The following is a 21,812-nucleotide window of genomic DNA, read 5'->3' on the forward strand; positions in this document are numbered from 1 at the left end:
TGGGTGTATGGTTCTGGGGAACCTACACATTCTGTTCTGATGGGCTGGGCGTAGTGTTCATATTTTTTTTAATGACATAATTGCATAAATTGATTTTACTGGAATATTTTTATCGGTATGTTTTTATATACACTGTATGGAGCATACAGGGCTTTTTAGCTCATTCTGTAATTTTACCCCTTTTCAGATAACAGGAGGCCGTAAAGTATCAGATTTGACATTAGGGGAGATCAACTGCTTATTTTGTACGAACTTATATCTCTATATATTTTTCAGTTATGTTTGGTGACATGTATTTACTATCGTTTTGGATATATATGTATTATTAACATTTTGTTTTGTATTATATCTAATGTATTATAAGATGTTTAAGAAAAAAAAAATCTCTGAATGGGATATGTGACCACTTAGGTTTGGGTCTAAATTACAGACTGGGTCTGGGGTTACATTAATCGTAAATGTAAATAAGAACAATGTTATCATATTTGTCTTGAGTTTTAAAATATAAATCTACCTTCAATTTGATATGATATAATTATATATTCTTTTTATTATCAACAATCTAAGTAAAGAAACAAATTTCAAATTTTATTATTTAAAAAAATCAAACATTTCTGACTTATACGAACAATAGAACATAACATAACAATGAAACATAAAATTACTAAAAAAGTATTCTTAAAAGTATGAACTAAGAAAACCCAAAAAAATGATAATTACAAGAATTTGAAAAGGCAAAAAAATGATAACTACTATAAACGATTGAAAAAATGGAAAAGAAAATGTAATGAAAGTAGAGGACAATTAAAAAAATGAGTTACATTAATCAAAAAAGTTAGGATTCATTTATACCTAACGTAAAATTAAGAGTTTCACATTTCAGGATCATTGGATTAAAAAAAATAAGACTGAGATTATCTCCTTGTTTTTTCTTCAATAAATATCTTCTCATTTTCAACTGTTAATCTCAGTTTTTAATTTATTTTATCCAATAGTCTTATAAAAGCATAAAACTCTTTGTTTTACATTGGTGTAAACGAATCATTTCCCTAATCTAAATATATATATATCTTTGTCCCACTCAAATGGTTTTTTTATTATTATTTTTTAATTTTGAATCTTTATCATTTAAAATAATTACTATGAAAGTTTAAAAATTTAACTTTTAAAAATTAATAAGGAACAAATTTACTGCGACGAAACGAGAAAATATATATATATATATATATATATATATATATATATATATATATATATATATATATATATATATATCCATTTTACTATGGATACCTTAAAATATTTTTTTGTGCTCACCCATATGAAAATTTTCAATAATTAATGTGTGTGCCATAATTTTTTTTTTTTTTGGAATTATCATTGTCTATGATATATAGTGGGAACAAAAAAAATATTTTAAGATATCCATAGTAAAATGGATAATTAATATAAAGAAATTCGAATTACATGTGAATCCTAAATATTATTTGCATCCACCGCTTATTATAGAAAAATGTTTTATAAGTGTTTTGGTTCTGTATAAATTATCTTTAAATTTGATTTTGATCCAACCTTAATTTTTTTTATTCTAAACTCACATTATCTCAAATCTAATTTTAAAAAATACTAACCTTAGTAGATTAAATCAAACTAATTTCCTCTACTTGAATTATTTTAGGGTAAATTACATATTAATCCCTTATATTTTCAATCCGTTTATTTTCATCACCGGTATAGAAAAAGTTCAGTTCAGATCCCTTACGTTGTCGATTTAGTATATTTTGATCCCGATCCTCTAATAAGGAAGTCAGCCTTGACATTTTAAAAAATAAAGTGAACCACAACCATTTTTTCCATTACTTGCCTTCAATTCAGCTTTATAAAGTTGAGAGAATACTCTCAATAGCAAATTCGGGTTGAAAGTGTTATGAAATCAGCGTCACAGTTAAGAAATCAATTGATGATACTAAGAAATATAGATGGACAGGACATCCATTATAATTTCTATTGACAAAATTCATAGCGAACAAATGATCTCGAGTTATGAGAAACTTGGAGATGCAACATGTTATATTACTCGGTTATTGTATCATGCTGTTTTATATATTTGGAATATCTTCGAGCTCATACTTCACGTAAGATGTAAATCAAATTAAATTTATAAAATTTATATCTGAGTTAAATAAAATATATTTACACAGAGAAATAATTATAATTATTTATAATATCACCATATTAATTTATTTTTAATATGAATATTTCTCTCTAATCATATACAATATCTATATGTTCATTTATTTCTTCATATGCAAATAAAATCTGTCATATTATTTATTAAATTAAATATTATATAATATTATATAATTAATTTTAAAGAGATTTTGAGGACAAAATATTAATGGAAATATAAAAGTGTCAAGGAAATAGTACAAGAAAGAGTTTGCAAAAGGTTTCCATCAAATGATGAAATTAAATAAAATGAATAATTAATAGATAGATCCTTTTTATTATTCAGACTTTGAAAATTCAAAATGAAAAGAAAAACTTTTTTAAATCAAATCAAATTTTGCTCATCCTTTTCCATGTATTTGACAGATCTTTGAAGGATTACACGGTCTAATACACAAGCATGGTCAGATTTTTCTAAGTTATTGCATGTATTTAAAGGATCCTTGAAGGACATATTTCGATATCCATCATATGGGAAATAGTAATATCTTAACCAAGTTGAGATCATGAAGTGCCCACCTAAATAATTACCAGGAAAAAAACAACATATGCAGTAGTGCCGACAGTTGTTTTCGTCTGAAGTTTTGTTTCGTTATAGTTATATTATTATTATATTATATTATTATAATTAATAATTAAAATTTTGTTACATGCCCAAAAGCAAAACAGTTCTTACCCGAGGCCCAATTATAACCAAAGCCCATTTTTAGAAGTTCAACCCGATCCAGACCACCAGACCCGAATGGCCAATTCCAACAGATTCAAACCCGGTTCAGACCCAGATTCGACTCGAGCAGCCAAACAGGCCCAAGAAGCCCAAATGCAGTTATGGTTTCACACATTTCAGCTTCAGCCGCCGCATATCACAACCATTGGATCTAGAGAGATCCAACGGCCCAGATGGAGTTTCCAGAAACCCTAAGGTTTTCATTACAACCCTATGACTATTCCGATCGCCGCCATAGTGTGATGATGCACCCATCGTCGTCACCTCCGAATGCTCCAGTTAACAGCAGCCATGTAGCTGCCACATCATCACTAGATCCAAGAGATTTGGGTGCATTTAAAGCACCCAGTCTATCAACCGCACAACTCACTGCCCCTAGAGTGAGTCACCACTGTAGCTCCGATGACTCACCGGGGTTCACTTTATTAACCGGTTCGAAGGGGGATTTGAAGAACCCTATAAATAGGGTCGAACCTGCACAGAGAGAAGAAGCAACAACCAAACAAGAAACCCATCAACCAAATCATGAAAAAAATCAGAAAATACAAGGAAGAAATCAGGAAAGCTTTACCGTTGTCGGAGATTCCAAAAGTCATTGAAAAAGTTGAGACATCGAAGGTAAAGATTTTTAGATCTATGGTTGATTTAGGGACTTTTAGAACAAATGGTTGCCAGATTCGGCTTTAGGATGGTTCGGGCTTTATTTTGGTGTACTTAGGTAAATTTCGGCCACCGTGGGTGGTGGCCGACGGTGGCTATCAGCGACGGCACATTGTGGCCGACCGGTGGACGGTTTCCCTCTGGTAAGGGAAACCTAGAGAGAAGGGAGAGCTTATCTCTCTAATAGATAAAAGCAAAGAGGAAAATGAGAGGCTTTAGGCCTTTTTAGGCCGGTTAGAGCTTATTTATACCCCTCCCCGAACGACGTCATTTTGAGGAGGGGCCTGTGTGTAAATTGAAGTATGGGTAAATTATACCTGGGGTACCTATAACTTTGTATTTATTCAATTTAGTCACTGAAAGCATGTTTCTCTATATCCTAATTTGGTTCTCCAATTTTATTTGTTTTTATTTTAGTCATTAATCATATATATATAAGTATTTAGAGTAAAATAACCTATTTAGTCCCTTAGATTTTAATTAATTATATTTTTATCCTGTATTATTATTTTTGGTTAAACTACACTAATAGTACCTATATTTCATAATATTTCGAATTAGGATTATTAATTTTATTATTTTATAATCTATTCCCTAAATTTTATTATTTTAAATAATTATAGGATTATTTAAACTTATAATACTTAACATATTAGGTATTTGCAGTAGTAATTATAAATAATTTTATTTTTATAATTTAGTAATTAAATTAAATACAAATTTGTTAATTATTGAAAATACATTAATTAATAAACAAGGTACCAATTTTTAATAATATGGGGGCGCTAATCCTTCCCCATACGTAACCGCCTCCCGAACTCATTCTCTGGTAAGCAGACCCCTGTTTTGTTATTTTAATATTATTCTCAAGAATTTTATTAAAATATCATAACATTTTTGTGACCAGTCACACCCCATTAAATGATTGGTGGCGACTCCTCAAAATGGTGTTTTATCTGATTTAAGAAAGAAAAACACTTACTTTTTTGAGACAACTACATTTAGGTGTAATATTTGTTTTTTTTCGCCGGGTAAAGAAACGTCTCAACAGCTTGGCGACTCTACTAGGAATTTTTTTAGAGAGTCGAGCCACCAGTTTATTAATTAATTGTCTTTGCAATAAAATTATAAATTTATTTTAATTTTGTTTAAATCATTGATTATTTTAATAACCATTTTCTATAAATAGTTGTACTAACTTGTTTTTATGTTTTCTGATTTAATTATACATCTTAAGAATAAATTTACATGATGTACATTATTTTATTCTTTTTATGCTTTTCCTCACCCACTGCGCACTACATTCATGACATGAGCTAAAACCCCACTCTTATCCTATTTAGCTTGAATGAGAAACTACTCCCTCGTGTGGTTTTCACCTCCGTATGGGATAGGGGACCATTCCTTGATCTCACACCTTATGTTACTCGTTTGGTTTTCACCTCCGTATGGACATAAGGAAGTGTGTTCCTTCGAATTGAGCTCGATGTGAAAGTTTGTAATGGAGAATGATTGAGGGCTTGACAGTCCAAGGGGGCACCAACAAAGGACAATTTATTGACCCTTTTTACCTTAGAGTCTGAACTCAGTATATAATAAACCTAGAACTTGAATATAGTCAGAGCTCAACCCGATTAAGTATCGTAAGGTTAGCACGCAAGGAAAAGCTTGTTGAGTCTTTTAATTGTTACTTTGTTTTTCGAATAAATGCATGCGAACTAGAAATCGTTCGGTTAGGTTTATCTTTCGAAATAAGCATGTGAACTAGCTTGCATGAAGTTAGGATTTTCTGACTAAATATTCTTGAGTAATTTTATGTTTTTCATTCTACATTGCATTTTCATACCATGTTGTTGATTCATGATTGAATTCCATATAAAAAGTTAGAAATATGGAACAAAGAGTCCAACGTGAAGTAGAAGACAATGCAGTTGTTCTAAGATGGTCTGAGCAGTCTTAACTTATCAAGGGAAATAGCTTGTTACCAGGATACGTGTCAGACCTTAACGGCTATACTCATATCAATTTCCACCAAAACAATTTGACTGAGTTAAAAGAAATCTGGGGAAAATAGGAAATAACTGACAAGCAACTATTCTATCAACTATATGGTGACATTTCTTATCTCTTAGACATCCCTATTGACCAACATTTGTTCAGTTTTTTCATAATTTTGGAATCCTGCCTACAGATGCTTCACCTTTGGCAAAGTAGATTTAACACTTACTATGGAGGAATATCAAGCTCTTATTCGCTGTACGAGATCCCAGGAAGATAGAGTATATATCAAGCCACCTAATATTGCTCCTTTTAAGATGAAAGTACCTCAATGACTAGAATGAGTGAAGAGTGGGCCACAAGAAATATCAAAAAGAAGGGTGATAATGAATGTATCACTTAGACTCCTCTAAGAGAAGTAATCTACCGCCATCCAGACAAAAGAAATAAGATTACTTCTATGAATTCCTGCTATTTTATGGACTAATCATTTTCTAAAGATTCTGGGGCATGTGGATATATCAGTTGTGAACCTGTTTGAAAGATTGGATAAGAACATAGATCCAAAACCAGCTATTTTAGCTGAAATATTTCATTCTTTGAATTCCTGCAGACGTGAAGTAGAGGGATGTTTTATAGGTTCTGCACCTTTTTTGTTGGTATGGATTCTTAAGCATCTTAATCACGAGGAAAGAACACCTGGCCTAGTATTTCTGGAAGATTTTTTACCCCTATAAGATTTCCTTTATCGAGAATGGCCCAAGAGTTACGATGAAGAAAAATGAATGAATATCTTCAAAAATCTCAAATACATTGACATATTATGGCGAGCCTCCTGTAATACTTCTTCAAATATATTGTATAGATGTGGAGAATATGATTGGATTCTATTGTCTGGCATTTGGGGTTCTGTAGGATATGTATCTTTGATGGTCTCCAAACAATATGGATTGAGGTAATTTATTCCTGCAACATCGGGTTTGTTTGAATTAGAGTTTGCATTTAGAAGTGATCAATACAAGGATAAAGTCAGAAGAATCTCTGATGCCTGGAAATTGATTCATCAAGTGAATTTGTTTACTTTTGGTCAAAGGCCTTCACAATAATACGAGCAATGAAGAATCAGCCGAGTTAACGACAACCTCCCAATGGTTAATCTTGAGAATGTTCTACCTATTAAAGAACATTTAAGAGTTATACCATCTCTATTAGAGTTGGCAAGACATGACTTTTAGAATGAAAGGAAACAATGGAGAAGAACTCTATAAAAATTGGAAGAGAAAGTATACCATAAAGGAATTGAAACAGACATCCGTAAAGGACAAGCATATCAAGTTAGCAAAGTTGAAAACCAACTCAGATTATATTTTAATGATCTCCAGTCATCTTATCAGCATATGCCAAAGACTCAGATTGCAGAAGGTTCAAGCAAACAAGAATCGACAGTTTTGAAAAGAAAGGCTGAAGAAGGCAAAGAGGAGCTCAAACAAAGTAAACACCATGTTAAGATACTTTCCAAAGAAAATAAAGCAATAGAGTAACGATTGCTGGAAAACCAAGCTCAAAATTAGAAACTAAAAGGTAAGGTCTTAAGGCTGGAAACTGCATTACAAAGCCAAGAAAATAACTCGGAAGTTAGAAGTCTGAGAAAGCAAGTAAATAAACTAGAGACCAAGGTCCAAGATCTTTAGAAGAAAGCAGATCAACTCCCTATTATCCCTTATGAAGGAATTTTGCAATGGTGTTATCGTTGGGAATGTGCCCAATGGAAAGTCAAACAAAGGGATAATCTTATTGCAAAATATTTGGAGCAAGCTCAGGGAGTGACGCCATACTTGGTTGATTTGGCATATGAGGCTACCACTTTAAGTGAAAGATTAGAGCCAGAAACCGAAGAAGCTCATAAGGTCTTTGAGTTACTTGAGTATATACAGCAGTTAGGAGAAATTGCTCAGATGTATCTGTGATGTTGTATCTATACTATGTTTAAAAGCTTTATAATAAAACTTTGTTTTAGTATAAAAGCTATTATAAAGGAATCATTCCAATATCAACACCTTGCATCTAGCATATTTTTGTATAAGCATTTTTGTTTTTTTTCATATATCATTTTACATTATATTTTTTTAGCATAAAACGTCCAATTTTATTACATGGTCTTTTTTCTTTTTCGAAGAATACTGGATACCTCTAAGCATTCATACAATAACAGTAAAAGGGTAATGGACGATAAAATCGTTCAAATTGAAAAGACTCAGCTTGAGATGTAAGAAAAGTTTAAGAAGGCCCAGGAAGAAATGTATGAACAAATGCTGAAATCCCAGAATGATATGATAGAAAGATTTGCATGTATGTTACAAAGGAGAAGTATGGACCAAGTAAATACCCCAGCTATTGGTATTATAACTGAAGAAGCTTTGTACCCTCCAGGCTTTACACCAAGAGAAGATCGTCAAAAATCTCAAGTAACTGAAGAACCCCTATACCCCCTGACCTTGCAACATCTAATGTTAAGGCCCAATCAGGAGTAATTACTCAGTCAGGAAGAGTAAACATAAACTTACCTAGTGCTTCAAAAAGCCAACAACAAATTGAAAATGTTCCATATTTTGATCAAGAAGAAAAGAAAGAATCAAATAAACAATTAGAACAACTAATGGAACAAGTTAGGGTCATGAAAGAAAGCTATACCGTATATGGAATTGAAGGAAAAGAGTTGAGTTTGGTACCTGATTTGGTATTACCACCTAAGTTCAGGATTCCAGATTTTGAAAAATTTGATGGAATTAAATGTCCTTCTACCCATATCACAATGTTTTGCAGAAAAATGACGGGTTATATAGGGTATGACCAACTACTGATTCATTATTTCCAAGAAAGCTTAACAGATTCGGCCATTCGATGGTACAACCAATTAAGTAGAGCTCATATTAAATCTTAAAAGGATTTGGCTAAATCTTTTCTTGAACAATACAAGCATGTGAAGGATATAAGACCTAATCGAATGGTATTGCAGAACATGGAAAAGAAATTCAATGAAAGTTTTAGGCATTATGTCCAGAGATGGAGGGACATAGATGTACAGGTACATCCACCCATTGAAGAAGAAGAAGAAACAAATGTACTCTTTGTAAACACCTTAAAAGATCCTTTCTTTACTCACCTCATCGAGAATTCTTTTAAAAGGTTCGCTGACATAGTCACGTAAGTGAAATTAATGAAATGGTAGTTAAAAGTGGGAAACTTGAAAGTAGTGAATCTAGCAAAAACCCGTTAATGAAAAAGAATGAGAGTGGGGAAAATGACATGAGGAAATATGAATCAAACAATATCACGGTATCTCAACCTCAAGACCTTAGATCCTCTACACAAAACTAAGCCAAGCAAGGGGAAAGAGAACCAAGATAAGAAAGAGAAAAGCTCCAGTTTGACCCAATTCCTATGACGTACAAAGAATTATTCCAGATATTATATGACAAACATGTAGTGTCACCCTATTATGTATCACATGTATAATCTCCATATCCTAAGTGGTACGATGATAGTTTGCAATGTGAATATCATGCAGGGTCCCGTGGATATTCTATTGAAAGCTGCATCGTATTCAAAAGAATTGTCCAAAGCCTTAGAACAAAAAATTTCAAAAATTTTGGTGATAATGAGCAACCGAATGTGGCTCAAAATCCATTGCCAAACCACACAGGAGTGGGAATCAATGAAGTTGTAGAGGAAAAATGAAAATATGTTATAAGGCAAGTTAGTGAGGTGAAATCACCTATGTTTTGGGAGTGCACTTAAATGATCAAAGTTGGTCTATTGAAATCTAATCTGTCAGCATAATGATTAAACTGTTGAAATATATGCCATTATCATTATTGCGAAGGACATGTTATAAAATAATGTCCAGATTTTTGGGCTTTGGTACAAAAGATGATGGATGAAAAGGAAATGGAAATTTTCAAGAAAATACCAGAATAAGAGGGAATGGACTTTTGTGCCTCTGAAAGATCATCTAGAGATGTCTACAACTCTAATTATCCTTTAATGTTTACACCAAGAACCCGTGTATTAGATAAAATAGCTTCAATAGTGGTCATCACTTCTCCATCCTCGTTCCCGTATAAAGATGGCAAGCAAGCGCCTTGGAATTATGACTGAAAAATAAAGGAAACAATGGGAGTAAATGAAGAGGTAGATAAGGTTAGACATTTTACCAGAAGTGGAAGGTGTTATTCTAAGGAGCCTGAAAAGCAAGCTGCGATCGATAAAGGGAACAAGGTTGAATTATAACTGAAAGAAGATGAAATTGTCATCAATGAACCAGTGACTGAAAATGAAGTTGTAGAATTCTTGAAGTTTCTCAAACACGATGAATATAGAATTGTTGAACAATTACACAAATTGTCTGCTCATATATTAGTCTTAGAACTTTTATTAAGCTTAAAAGCACATCGGAATGCTTTATTGAAAGTGTTAAATCAAACTTTTGTGCCAAAAGAATTGCTTGTAAGAAAATTGGATAGGCTGATTGAAAACATATAGGCTGACAATTTCCTTTCTTTTTCTAAAGATGAAATCCATTATGAGATGAGTGGTAGCCCTAAAGCCCTGTACATAACGGTTAAGTGCAAAGGACATATTCTATCTCGAGTATTAGTTGATAATGGTTCAGCTCTGAACGTAATGCCATTATTGACTCTTAAGAAATTACCAGTCGACAATACACTCATGAGAAATAGTCAGAGTATTGTCTGAGCTTTTGATGGAACCAAGATAGAGGTATTGGGAAAAATCGACATTCCTTTGACTATTGGTCCAATTACATATGAAGTGGAATTCCTTGTAATGGATATCATACCAACTTATAATTGCTTACTACAAAGGCCTTGGATTCACCAAGCAGGGGCAGTTCCATCAACACTACACCATAAATTAAAATTTGTAATAGATGGAAAACTGATATGTCTTAATACTGAAGAAGGCATCATTCTTCAGTCTCTACCACTACTCCATATGTTGAATTGGATAAAGAAGTTGTTGCTTACTCTTTTAGATCAATGATTTTGTTAATTCCATATTTGTGGCTGAAGGTAAAAAGATGCCCAAACCCAAAATTTTGAATTGTACTAAAATGGGGCTCAGATCGACCCTGGGAAAGGGAGCAAAAGTTGGAAAAGGGTTAGGAAGTTATTTACAAGGACTAGTTAAGAAATATCGATTTGGTTTGAGATATCAACCGACTATAAAGGAGACACAGAGGGGTATTAGAAAGAATCAAGAACTGAGGAAGGCAAAGTTAGCTGGAGAAGATCTCATATGGGAACCAATGACTTTTCTACCATTGAGTAATACTTTTGTGTATGGAGGACACATTTTCCAAGAGAATCAGGAAAACAAAGGGTTGATTGTTGAGAATGCTTTGAAAGAAATGAGTATCAATGTCATATCAAATGATGAATCTGTAGAAAAGAAAGTTATGGGCATTTACCCCGCACCATCAGACTTTGAGTTAAATAATTGGATTGTGAAAGAATTACCTTTAGTTTTCAAGTCTTTTTAAGAGTAATACACAAGAACTTTCTCTATTGCTTGTACCTTAGGGCAATAGTTTGATTTTGTGTAAAGGGTTAAACTATGTTGTTTTTCTTTTTCAATAAAAGATATATTAATTCCCAAATGGCAAACATTTTTAAATGCATTTTTATGATTGTATGTATATACTCTTGTTCATTTTCTTTTCAGGAACTCAAATATCAATAACATGAATGCTGATGATACTGACCCAGAAATTGACTTTGAGCATCCTATGTGTCCTGGGGAAATCGAGGGTTGTGATAATGATGAAGAATGTGATTTACATTCTGAGCTATTAAAAATGGTGGAAAAATAGGACAAGCAAATTCTGTCTCATGAGGAACATATTGAAATTTTAAATTTAGGGTCCAACGTGAATAATAAAGAGGTGAAAATTGGCATTACCTTATCTGATAAAGGACGACAAAGTCTAATTGAGTTGCTGCAAGAATACAATAATGTATTTTCTTGGTCATAGAAAGACATGCCAGGATTAGATAGAAAATTGGTAATACATAAGCTATCAATAAAGCCAGAATGTAAACTTGTGCAACAAAAGTTGACAATAATGAAACCTGAAATGTTTTTTAAAGTCAAGGAAAAAGTAAAAAAGCAATTCGATGTCGGGTTTCTTAAAGTGGCCAAGTACCCTGAATGGGTAACAAATAGTACCCATGTATCAAAGAAAGATGGTAAGGTACGTATGTGTGTTGACTACCGAGATCTCAATAAAGCCAGTCCAAAGGATAATTTTTCTTTGCCATACATAGACACATTAGTGGACAACACTACTAAGAATTACTTATTCTCATTTATGGATGGTTTCTATGGCCATAATCAAATCAGAATGTACCCTGATGATATGGGAAAAAACAACGTTTATCACCATATGGGTAACATTTTGTTATAAAGTGATGCCATTTGGTCTAAACAATGCAGGGACAACGTATCAAAGGGTTATGGTAACATTATTTCATGACATGATGCATAAAGAAATAGAAGTTTATGTCGATGATATGATTTTCAAAGCCAAAGCAAAGGATGAACAAGTCAAGAATTTAACAAAACTTTTCCAAAGATTAAGGAAACGCAAGCTACAACTTAAACCAAATAAGTGTACATTTGGAGTAACATCTAGCAAGCTCTTGGGATTTGTTGTAAGACAAAAAGGAATTAAAATATATCCATATAAAGTCAAATATATTCAAGATTTGCCACCACCACAAACACAAAAAGAGGTTCGAGGAATTTTTGGGAGACTGAATTATATAGCTCGATTTATTTTGCATCTAAATGAGAAATGTGATCCTATTTTTTTCCTTATTAGAAATAGTAATTTTGGGGCATGGAATGAAGAATGTCAAGAAGCTTTTGAGATAGTTAATAAATATCTATCAAGTACCCCAATCTTAGTACCACCCATCTCAGAAAAACCATTAATTCTTTATTTATCAATCTAAGAAAATTCAATGGGGTGTGTATTAGGACAACATGATCAAACTGAGAAAAAAGAGAGAGTTATTTACTATTTCAACAAAAAGTTCACTGAATGTAAAACTAGATACTCTCCAATTGAAAAAATGTGTTGTGCTTTGGTATGGGTTACAAGAAGGCTTAGGCAGTACATGTTATATCACACCACATAGCTTATATCTAGATTTGATCCTTTGAAGTATCTAATGATTGTACCCACATTATCTGGAAGGTTAGCTCGTTGGCAAATTCTGTTGTCAGAATTCAACATCCAATATGTCAGTCAAAAAGCAGTAAAAGGGAGTGCAATAGATGAATTTATTACAAGTAAAACATCTCAAGAATATGAGCCGATAAATTTTGATTTTCCAGATGAAGATTTAATGGCAATCTTAATGGAAGAATCAATTATATCCACCATTGAATATTGAGGTTGACATTTGATGGTGCTTCAAATGCTTTGGGACATGGAATTGGGGCAATCTTGGTCTCCCAAATGGAGAACATTATCCGTTTACCAGCAATATGGCTGAGTATGAGGCATGTATTTTGGGTCTTAGAGCTGACATTAACGTAAAGTAAAATTGCTAAAGGTATATGAGGATTCGGCTCTAGTAATTTACCAAATTAGAGGAGAATGGGAGACAAAAGATTTCAAGCTTGTAGAATGCCATAAATTAGTTATGGAACTCATCAAGGAATTTGAAGAGGTAATTTTCAATTATCTCCCCTGAGAAGAAAACCAAATGGCAGATTCCTTGGCAACTTTGGTAGTCGCATTTAAGGTAGATGAGTATTCAAGCATGATGCCCATTGAAATGCAGGCCTATGAATATCCAACTCATTGTTTTAATATTAAAGAAGAAGAAGAAGTGAAACCCTGGTAATATGATATTTTGCAATACATCAGATATCAGAGTTATCTTGAATAAGAAACGGACAATGATAAAAGAACTATCAAAAGAATGACATCAGGATATGTCCTCGATGGTAAAATCTTGTACAAAAAGGGCCTAGATCAAGTCCTATTGAGGTGTGTAGATACCAAAGAAGGCAAAACAATTCTCAAAGAAGTTCATGAAGAGGTATGTGGAACTCATGCTAATAGGCATATGATGGCTAGACAAATTATGAGATTTGGATACTATTGGTCAACTATGGAAACTGACTATATCAATTATGCCCGAAAATGTCACAAGTGTTAGATTTATGGAGACAGGATGCACATTCCTCCTCATCCATTGCATGTGATGATAGCTCCTTGGCCATTCTCAATGTGGGGCATAGATGTTATTGGATAAATTTTCCCAAAGCTTCAAATGGTCATCGTTTTATTTTTGTAGCAATAAACTATTTTACCAAATGGGTAGAAGCAACTTCTTATACAAACATCACTCAGTCCACAATCTGTAAATTCTTGAAAAAAGAAATCATTTGTCGATATGGTATGCTAGAAAGAATTATTACTGATAATGCTTTAAATTTAAACAACAAAAAGATAAAATCAATCTGTGAACAGTTTCAGATAAAGCATCATAATTCCACCACTTATCGCCCAAAGATGAATGGAGCTGTTGAGGCAGCTAATAAGAATGTCAAGAAGCTTATAGAGAAGATGACTGAAACTTATAAGGATTGGCATGAGAAACAACCATTTGCTCTGTTAGCTTATCAAACTTCAGTATGAACATCGAATGGGGCAACTCCGTTTTTGTTAGCTTATGGGATGAAAGCAGTCCTACCTATTGAGGTAGAAATTCCTTCACTACGAGTTTTATCAAAAGTAAAGTTAAAGGAGGCAGATTGGATACAAACCAGTTGAATTTGATTGAAGAAAAGAGAATGAAGGCTATTTGTCATGGTCAGATGTACCAAAAAAGGATGATACGAGTACATGATGAAAAAGTTCACCTCTGAGAATTTTACGAGGGAGATCTCGTACTCAGAAGGATTTTTCCTTTTCAAAAGGACTTCTGAGAGAAATGGATGCCAAATTGGGAATGACCTTATATTGTAAAAAAGGCTTTTCTGGAGGATCTATAGTCCTTGCTGAAATAGATGGACCTAAATTACCTTACCCAGTAAATTCTGACGCGGTCAAAAGGTATTTTGCATGAAAGAAAAGAAGGATTAAATATCTAAAAAGGATATCTTGGGGTAATTCAGGGTTCATGTTTCCTTGATCATGGGGTAACTACATCAAGTGTTGTTCATCCTTATGATTGATGATAAGTTTCAGTACTGGAAATTTTGTGGTATAAGAAGAAACTCCACACCTTGATCACAATCTTGAGATCCTTTCGACAGAAGCTACACTTAAATCACTTTGCAGCTTGCTAGTTCAAAAGCATTTGTGCTATTGTTATTTGAAGATTCATACTCTTTTTTAGTAAAGTTTGCCATGTATTTACTTAAAAACTCTTCATATGAATAAAAAGAGACATGTTCTTGTTATTTATTTTTGCAAGCATCTTGCTTTGAAAATTTAAAACATGTAGTTTAACTTGAAGTACATGAAATCATGGTGTATTATTGTATAAAACGTTTTTGAAGAATGTAGATATTCTGAGGTTAACAATGATTTTAACATATCATGATATGATACATAAAGCATTGAAGTACATGGAAAGTTTCAAACATTTGAAGACGATCCAAAATTTTTGTCACTGATTGAGTGGTTTGTCATTAATACTGGTGGAATTCAAGAAGAACGAAAACAGGTTCGGGTTCGACCAAAAAGGATCAAGGTTTCAGCTAAGATAAAACGGTTATGTTTGCTGCAACCATAATGAGACTGAGTCAATAATGGAAAATAAGAGAGGGTCCTCATTCGAGAAAGAAAATACCCTAAAGTTTGTCATTGCACACGATTTAGGCATAAATATGATCATGACATTCATAAATGCATGATAGAAAATATAACATCATACTCTAAGGTTTCTCAAAAGGAAGCTGAAGGTTAAAGATATTGAAATTACAAGATATGAGTAATTAACTCAAAATCCCTAAAAAGATGGATATCCAAAGATTTTTTGAGCCTAGTCTCCACGAAAGAGTAGTGGAAGCAAATTAACCTCGAATCTGATCTTCACGGAAGAGTAGTGAAACAGATTCTTCTCAAGCAAATCCAGCCTTCACAAAAGAGTAGTGAAGTAGGAAAAGACCAAAAGTTCGATCTCCACGGAAGAGAATTAATCTCGAATCTGATTTTCTCGGAAGAGTAGTGAAACAGATTCTAATCAAGCAAATCCAGCCTTCACAAAAGAGTAGTGAAGCAGGAACATGTCAAAAGTTCAATTTCCACAGAAGAGTAGTGAAACAATTTTTTATCAAAAGCCAATTGGGCGAAAACTTTTGATCTTTGCTTTATTCTTGTTAACACAAAAATAAGTGAAGTGGGCCAGCTGTCGACATTCTTTTTCGTCCAAAGTTTTGTTTTGTTTTAGTTATATTATTATTATTATTATTATATTATTATAATTAATAATTATAATTTTGTTACAAGCCCAAATGCAAAACAGATCTGACCTGAGGCCCAATTACAACCAAAGCCCATTTTTACAAGTTCAACCCGATCCATACCACTTGACCCGAATGGCCAATTCCAGCATATTCAAACCCGGTTCAGACCCAGATTCGACCCGAGCAGCCAAACAGGCCCAAGAAGCCCAAATGCAGTTAGGGTTTCACACATTTCAGCTTCAGCCGTCACATATCACAACCGTTGGATCTAGAGAGATCCAACGGCCCAGATGGAGTTTTCAGAAACCCTAGGGTTTTCATTACAACCCTAGGACTATTTCGGCCGCTGCCATAGTGTGATTATGCACCCATCGTCGTCACCTCCGAACGCTCCAGTTAACAGCAGCCATGTAGCTTCCACATCATCACTAGATCCAAGAGATTTGGGTGCATTTAAAGCACCCAGTCTATCAACCGCACAACTCACTGCCCCTAGGGTGGATGGCCAGTCGGTGGATGGTTTCCCTCCGGCATGGGAAACTTAGAGGGAAGCAAAGAGGAAAATGAGAGGCTTTAGGCCTCTTTAGGCCGGTTAGAGCCTATTTATACCCTTGCCCAAACGACGTCGTTTTGGGGAGGGGTCTGTGTGTAAATTGAAGTACAGGTAAATTATACTCGAGGTACATGTAACTTTGTATTTATTCAATTTAGTCACTGAAAGCATGTTTTTGTATATCCAAATTTGGTTCTCCAATTTTATTTGTGTTTATTTTAGTCATTAATCATATATATATATATATATATATAAGTATTTAGGGTAAAATAACCTATTTAGTCCCTTAGATTTTAATTACTTATATTTTGATCCTGTATTATTATTTATGGTTAAACTACACTAATAGTACCTATATTTCATAATATTTCGAATTAGAATTATTAATTTTATTATTTAAAAATCTATCCCATAAACTTTAATATTTTAAATAGTTATAGGATTATTTAAACTTATAATAATTAACATATTAGGTATTTGCAGTAGTAATTATAAATAATTTTATTTGTATAATTTAGTAATTAAATTAAATACAAATTTGTTAATTTATTGCAAAGATATTAATTAATAAACAAGGTACTGATTTTGGGTGTTATGGGATCCTTCCCCATACGTAACCGACTCCCGAACTCATTCTCTGGAAAGTAGACCCCTGTTGTGTTATTTTAATATTATTCTCAAGAATTTTATTAAAATATCATAACATTTTGGTGACCAAACGCACCCCATTAAATGATTGGTGGCGACTCCTCAAAATGGTGTTTTATTTAATTTAAGGAATAAAAACACTTACTTTTTCGAGACAACTACACTTACGTGTACTATTTGTCTTTTTCGCCGGGCAATAAATGTCTCGACAAGCAAGAAATAAACGAAAATCAAAACGGGACAGCACCCTTGCATGACTCATCAAAATAACAATAACACAGGCTACAAATAATCAATGCAGGTCAAAGGGCAGAATCATACATGTGAATTATTAGATAAACTAAGCAATCATCAATGCCTGTCTGAGATACAATAATCACAAGGCGACTTGTTATCGATGAAAAGTGAAAATATTCTTTAGAGATAGCACAATAGAGTCATAGCGGCACGACCTATATGATACCGAGAAGATTTGCATTGCCATTCCAAATAACTGCTGGGATAACAATCACTTTTCACTGTATAATTAAAAAATAAAACAAAATAATCAAAATCATAGAGTCAAAGAAATAGAGCAAGCAAGTTAATTTAAATTCACTTACCTATTCATCATAAGAGTAATGTTGTCCCCTTTAAGAAGAATCCTTCCTGGAAATATAAACAAACGAATAAGAAAATATGCATACAATAAGGCAGGAACAATAAGACTATAAGCGTTAAGACAATCCACCTATTGTCTTTCTGCTCTTCTTCTTGATGTTAACTTCTTCAGCATCATCGAGCACCAAATTCATGTACTCATCAAAACCCTACAAAATGCAAGATAGGGTAAATAAGAAGCTGAATATAAGATCATCAATAAGTTATATCACAAAACATATGAGAGTTTTAGTTCTTTTTCTGTCAAAAAAAAATTCTACCAAATTTGAGGGTCATTCCAATACACACCATTATTTATGTATACATGAAGTTCAAGACTTTTGTTTAACCTGAAGCCTACGCATAGGGCTTGATACACTCAGATCAAAGATTAAAGTAGGGATTCCAAGTCACCCTTTTTCACAAACCTGATTTTGGGAAACTAAAAAACCTAACGAAATTAAATTAAAAGTAAAATCTTTATCACAACAAGTAGTTTTAAAATGTTTACTCAAAGAAGATTACGCATAAAACTTACAATGATTCTGCCTTCTAGCCTCAAATCTTTCTGCTCAAAAAGCCAAATCTGAATGCGAGCTTTCTGAATATTTCCAAAATCGAGTAAGATAGATAAACAGTCGAACAATTAGTGAAAAAACCAGAAAAGAGAACGAAGAAAATAGATACTTACACTTTGGAGAAACCTGAAGATCAAGTTCTGTTGCCGGTCGAAAAGAAATAAAAAAAAAAGAAAGAAAAAAGTAAATAAAGAGAGATTCTGAAAAATAAAGGAAATAATGAAAGATGTACGAACAATGGGCTGAGTCATAATTCTCTGGACTTTGGTGCTCGCCATGGCTATCAAAAAACAAGAGAGAGAGACTCCAATGCCTTTTTCCTATGTGTCGAAAATATTTGAGTTGATTCAATGAGTTGTTAATCGAAAATATTTGAGTTGATGCAATGAGCTGTTAAAACCCTAGACTCAATGAGACGAGCTCACTTTAAAGGGGGATAAAATTCACCTGAGCCGAGTCCTACGCCTTTGATTTTCCTTTTTTATTAATATTTGTCCCTCTTATTTTTTAACTTGGATAAGGCATGTAAATGATATCTCAATTATAATATATTATTTTAATAAAATTATTTAACTATTAAAAATTACAAATTGATATCCTAATTATAGAATATTCTTTTTTAACAAGTTTAGATGTTGGAAGAATCTCTCGTATAAGTGTTATATTGATTATTTCAAAGAACTATCTAAAACTATATTTATGTGAAATGTATGATATTTCATATGAACTAGAATGAAAGTTTGATATATATTTGTTTCAAAAGGTTCAGTTGTATAGTGTGACTTGACAACTTAAAATATTTTTAATATATTCTCAAAATGTATTTATTGTTAAATGATATATGTATTTTGATTCTAAAAATCTATGTTTTTAATATGCAGAGAAAATAAGTAACAAATTTTTTTATGATTGTCCATTACAATAGACAAATTCTGAATATTAAAATCGGATTTGTATTTCAATCATAAAGGCATCTAAATATGATATTTGAAAAAAATATCACGTTGCATGAAATGAAGGAGAAAATACATAAAAAAAAATATAAGTTGATGTTAATAGTTTGAGGTATAAGTATATGGTATGTCCCAATCTATGAACTATTATGCACTACCTGTAACACTCAAATCACATGGATTTGAGTGTTATATGGAATCACCAAAGTGATTAACATTTTTTTTAAATATCACACTCACTTTTAAAATATTTGCACAAGGTATGAAACCATAACCATTTACAAAAGTGGGCCCTAATTTAAAAGATTGATAAATAAAATAATAAATAAAATATTACAAGTCAACTCATTTCAAATAATGACCTTTACATGCCCACTAATCCGTAATCATTATACTCTGGTACTCTACTGAGACTTCTCTGATGATATCGTTGTCCCCTTGCACTTCAGAAAACCTAAAATCTGCAAACGGAAACACATTTTAAACACTAAGCTTGCAAGCCTCGCGTCACATAATGTAACACCCTAAACTCGAATGAGCCTAAGGTGCCACATTAGGATGCCGAGGCAACTCTTGAGTTTTCAAAACCTTTTTATTTTATTTTCAAATATATTGAATGCTATCAGTAATAAACATAAATAACAATTATAAAAACATTTTTATAAACTGAAGCTCCATGACATATAATTTAAATCAAAATAATACAAGATCTGTCTCATAAATCTGAATACATACGTAAGGTCCTATTAATACATATGTCCACTATATTAGCTACAGCATAGGACTCTGAAGGAGATGCTGGAAATCCTGCTACGACGACGCTCCACGAACTGCTCAACTACTGACTTGCCAACGAAAAATATCCAAAGGCAGAGCTTACAAAGCCCAACAGTATAATCGCTAATCTAGAGCAGCATTATGAGTTTCATAAACATAAGCATGCTTAGACATGGTATTAAGCAGTAGGTACATTTGTGATATAGATCAAGTGCTACTTACTTAAGGCTTAACTTTCCTATAATTGAAGTAGGGTTATCACGCTTCTCTTAATCCTCTGCTCACATTATCTAAACATGACACTAGCTCTACTATACATTGTCTAAATGCAATACTACCTTGTATCCGGTCTCACATAGCCATCAGACACTAGACAATTAAGGATATTACACCCGGCTAACCCACCTCTTATGAGTGTTAGGCCTTGTGCCCGAATTAGCCACAAAAATGCCTTGCACAATTGCTTAGGTGTTCTAATATATCCTATATCCATAGATGATCATCACTGTATGTACTAGACTGATGTGACTATACAATACATATCTAAGGCCTAAAGGCCATACAATACTAAAATCGCTAACCCACTCCTCGTGAGTGATCGGGCCTCACGCCCTGAAAAAAATCCTTTAGGGCAACTAAGATTGTCTGACTATAGCATGGTATATCTCGATACACTAAAGTGAGGTCAACCCCTTACTAGCTACTATTTCAATTGTTCTCTCATCTAGAACGTTAGACGAAGGTTGATAATTGTGTTACTGTTGTTAATTGTTAAATTGTTATATTATGGTCGTTCATCACTTAAGGGCGCTTTAGTTAATTCTGTCTCTAAAGGAGTCTCTACGCATTTTATGAGTTTAGGACGAATATTGTGCTAGTGGTTCGTTGTCTGTAATGTTAACTGGCTCGAGTTCAAGGTTAGTTAGCGACTCCTAACTGCTCCTACTAAGCTTTCCCTTGATTCACCTTCGAATTGGAGGGACGACTGTCCGTTCACCATTCACTAACGTTCTTACTATATGAAACTTTTCTATTTTGTGATTTGATTATCTCGTCTTACCGCCCATCGATACATCCTCTGTTATTATCATTTTATCTTAGGTACTCGCTACGTGCTCGGATGGAAGTACTTGGGCGTATAACGCCTGCTATGGTTACTCTAGTGTTAACCTATCCTTACGAGTGTCTCTGAGTCCCTTTGGCCATTTACATCCTCTACGGACTACGTTCTACCATTATGGATCATATTTAGCTCTTACGAGCCTTTACCAGATCGAATCAAATCATCAAATATGGTAGTATTGATACCCCATGAGCATCAATACCAAAAATAACTACGAAGTCCTAAAAAATGGCCCAATATTGATGCCATACACCTTCTGTATCGAAACCCTAATTTTTGCCCAAAATCAACCAACATCGATATTGTTCATCCCAGTATCGATATTCGAACCTAGAAATAGTTTGTTTAGGCTCGAAAAACACATAAAAATACCCTAAAAGCCATAGTTTGTTTTCTAAACATGTTCTGAAGCTTTAAG

At 33.2% G+C, this 21,812-nt stretch overlaps 1 protein-coding gene across 1 annotated transcript; it reads right to left on the bottom strand.

Annotated features, from left to right (window-relative positions):
- Positions 1 to 17,710: 17,710 nt before the first annotated feature.
- On the bottom strand, positions 17,711 to 18,896 carry LOC120177615 (small nuclear ribonucleoprotein E-like). Its single transcript, XM_039183702.1, has 6 exons — positions 18,778 to 18,896; positions 18,655 to 18,681; positions 18,502 to 18,564; positions 18,055 to 18,133; positions 17,927 to 17,972; positions 17,711 to 17,842 (listed from the first exon to the last, which is right to left on the bottom strand). Exons 1-6 carry the CDS (start codon positions 18,817 to 18,819, stop codon positions 17,833 to 17,835), a joined length of 267 nt encoding a protein of 88 aa, XP_039039633.1. The 5' UTR covers positions 18,820 to 18,896; the 3' UTR covers positions 17,711 to 17,832.
- Positions 18,897 to 21,812: the final 2,916 nt, after the last annotated feature.

Source organism: Hibiscus syriacus, unplaced genomic scaffold, assembly GCF_006381635.1.
Source record: "Hibiscus syriacus cultivar Baekdansim isolate YM2019G1 unplaced genomic scaffold, ASM638163v2 tig00112293_pilon, whole genome shotgun sequence".
Lineage (NCBI taxonomy): Eukaryota > Viridiplantae > Streptophyta > Magnoliopsida > Malvales > Malvaceae > Hibiscus > Hibiscus syriacus.

Bases quoted from the DNA above. Each gene is read 5' to 3' on its own strand.
- LOC120177615 (XM_039183702.1), bottom strand. From the start codon at position 18,819: ATGGCGAGCACCAAAGTCCAGAGAATTATGACTCAGCCCATT. The intron at 18,565-18,654 runs GTAAGTATCTAT...GGAAATATTCAG, and splicing joins TCTTCAGGTTTCTCCAAAGT to AAAGCTCGCATTCAGATTTG. The intron at 17,973-18,054 runs GTGGATTGTCTT...TTATATTTCCAG, and splicing joins GAAGAGCAGAAAGACAATAG to GAAGGATTCTTCTTAAAGGG.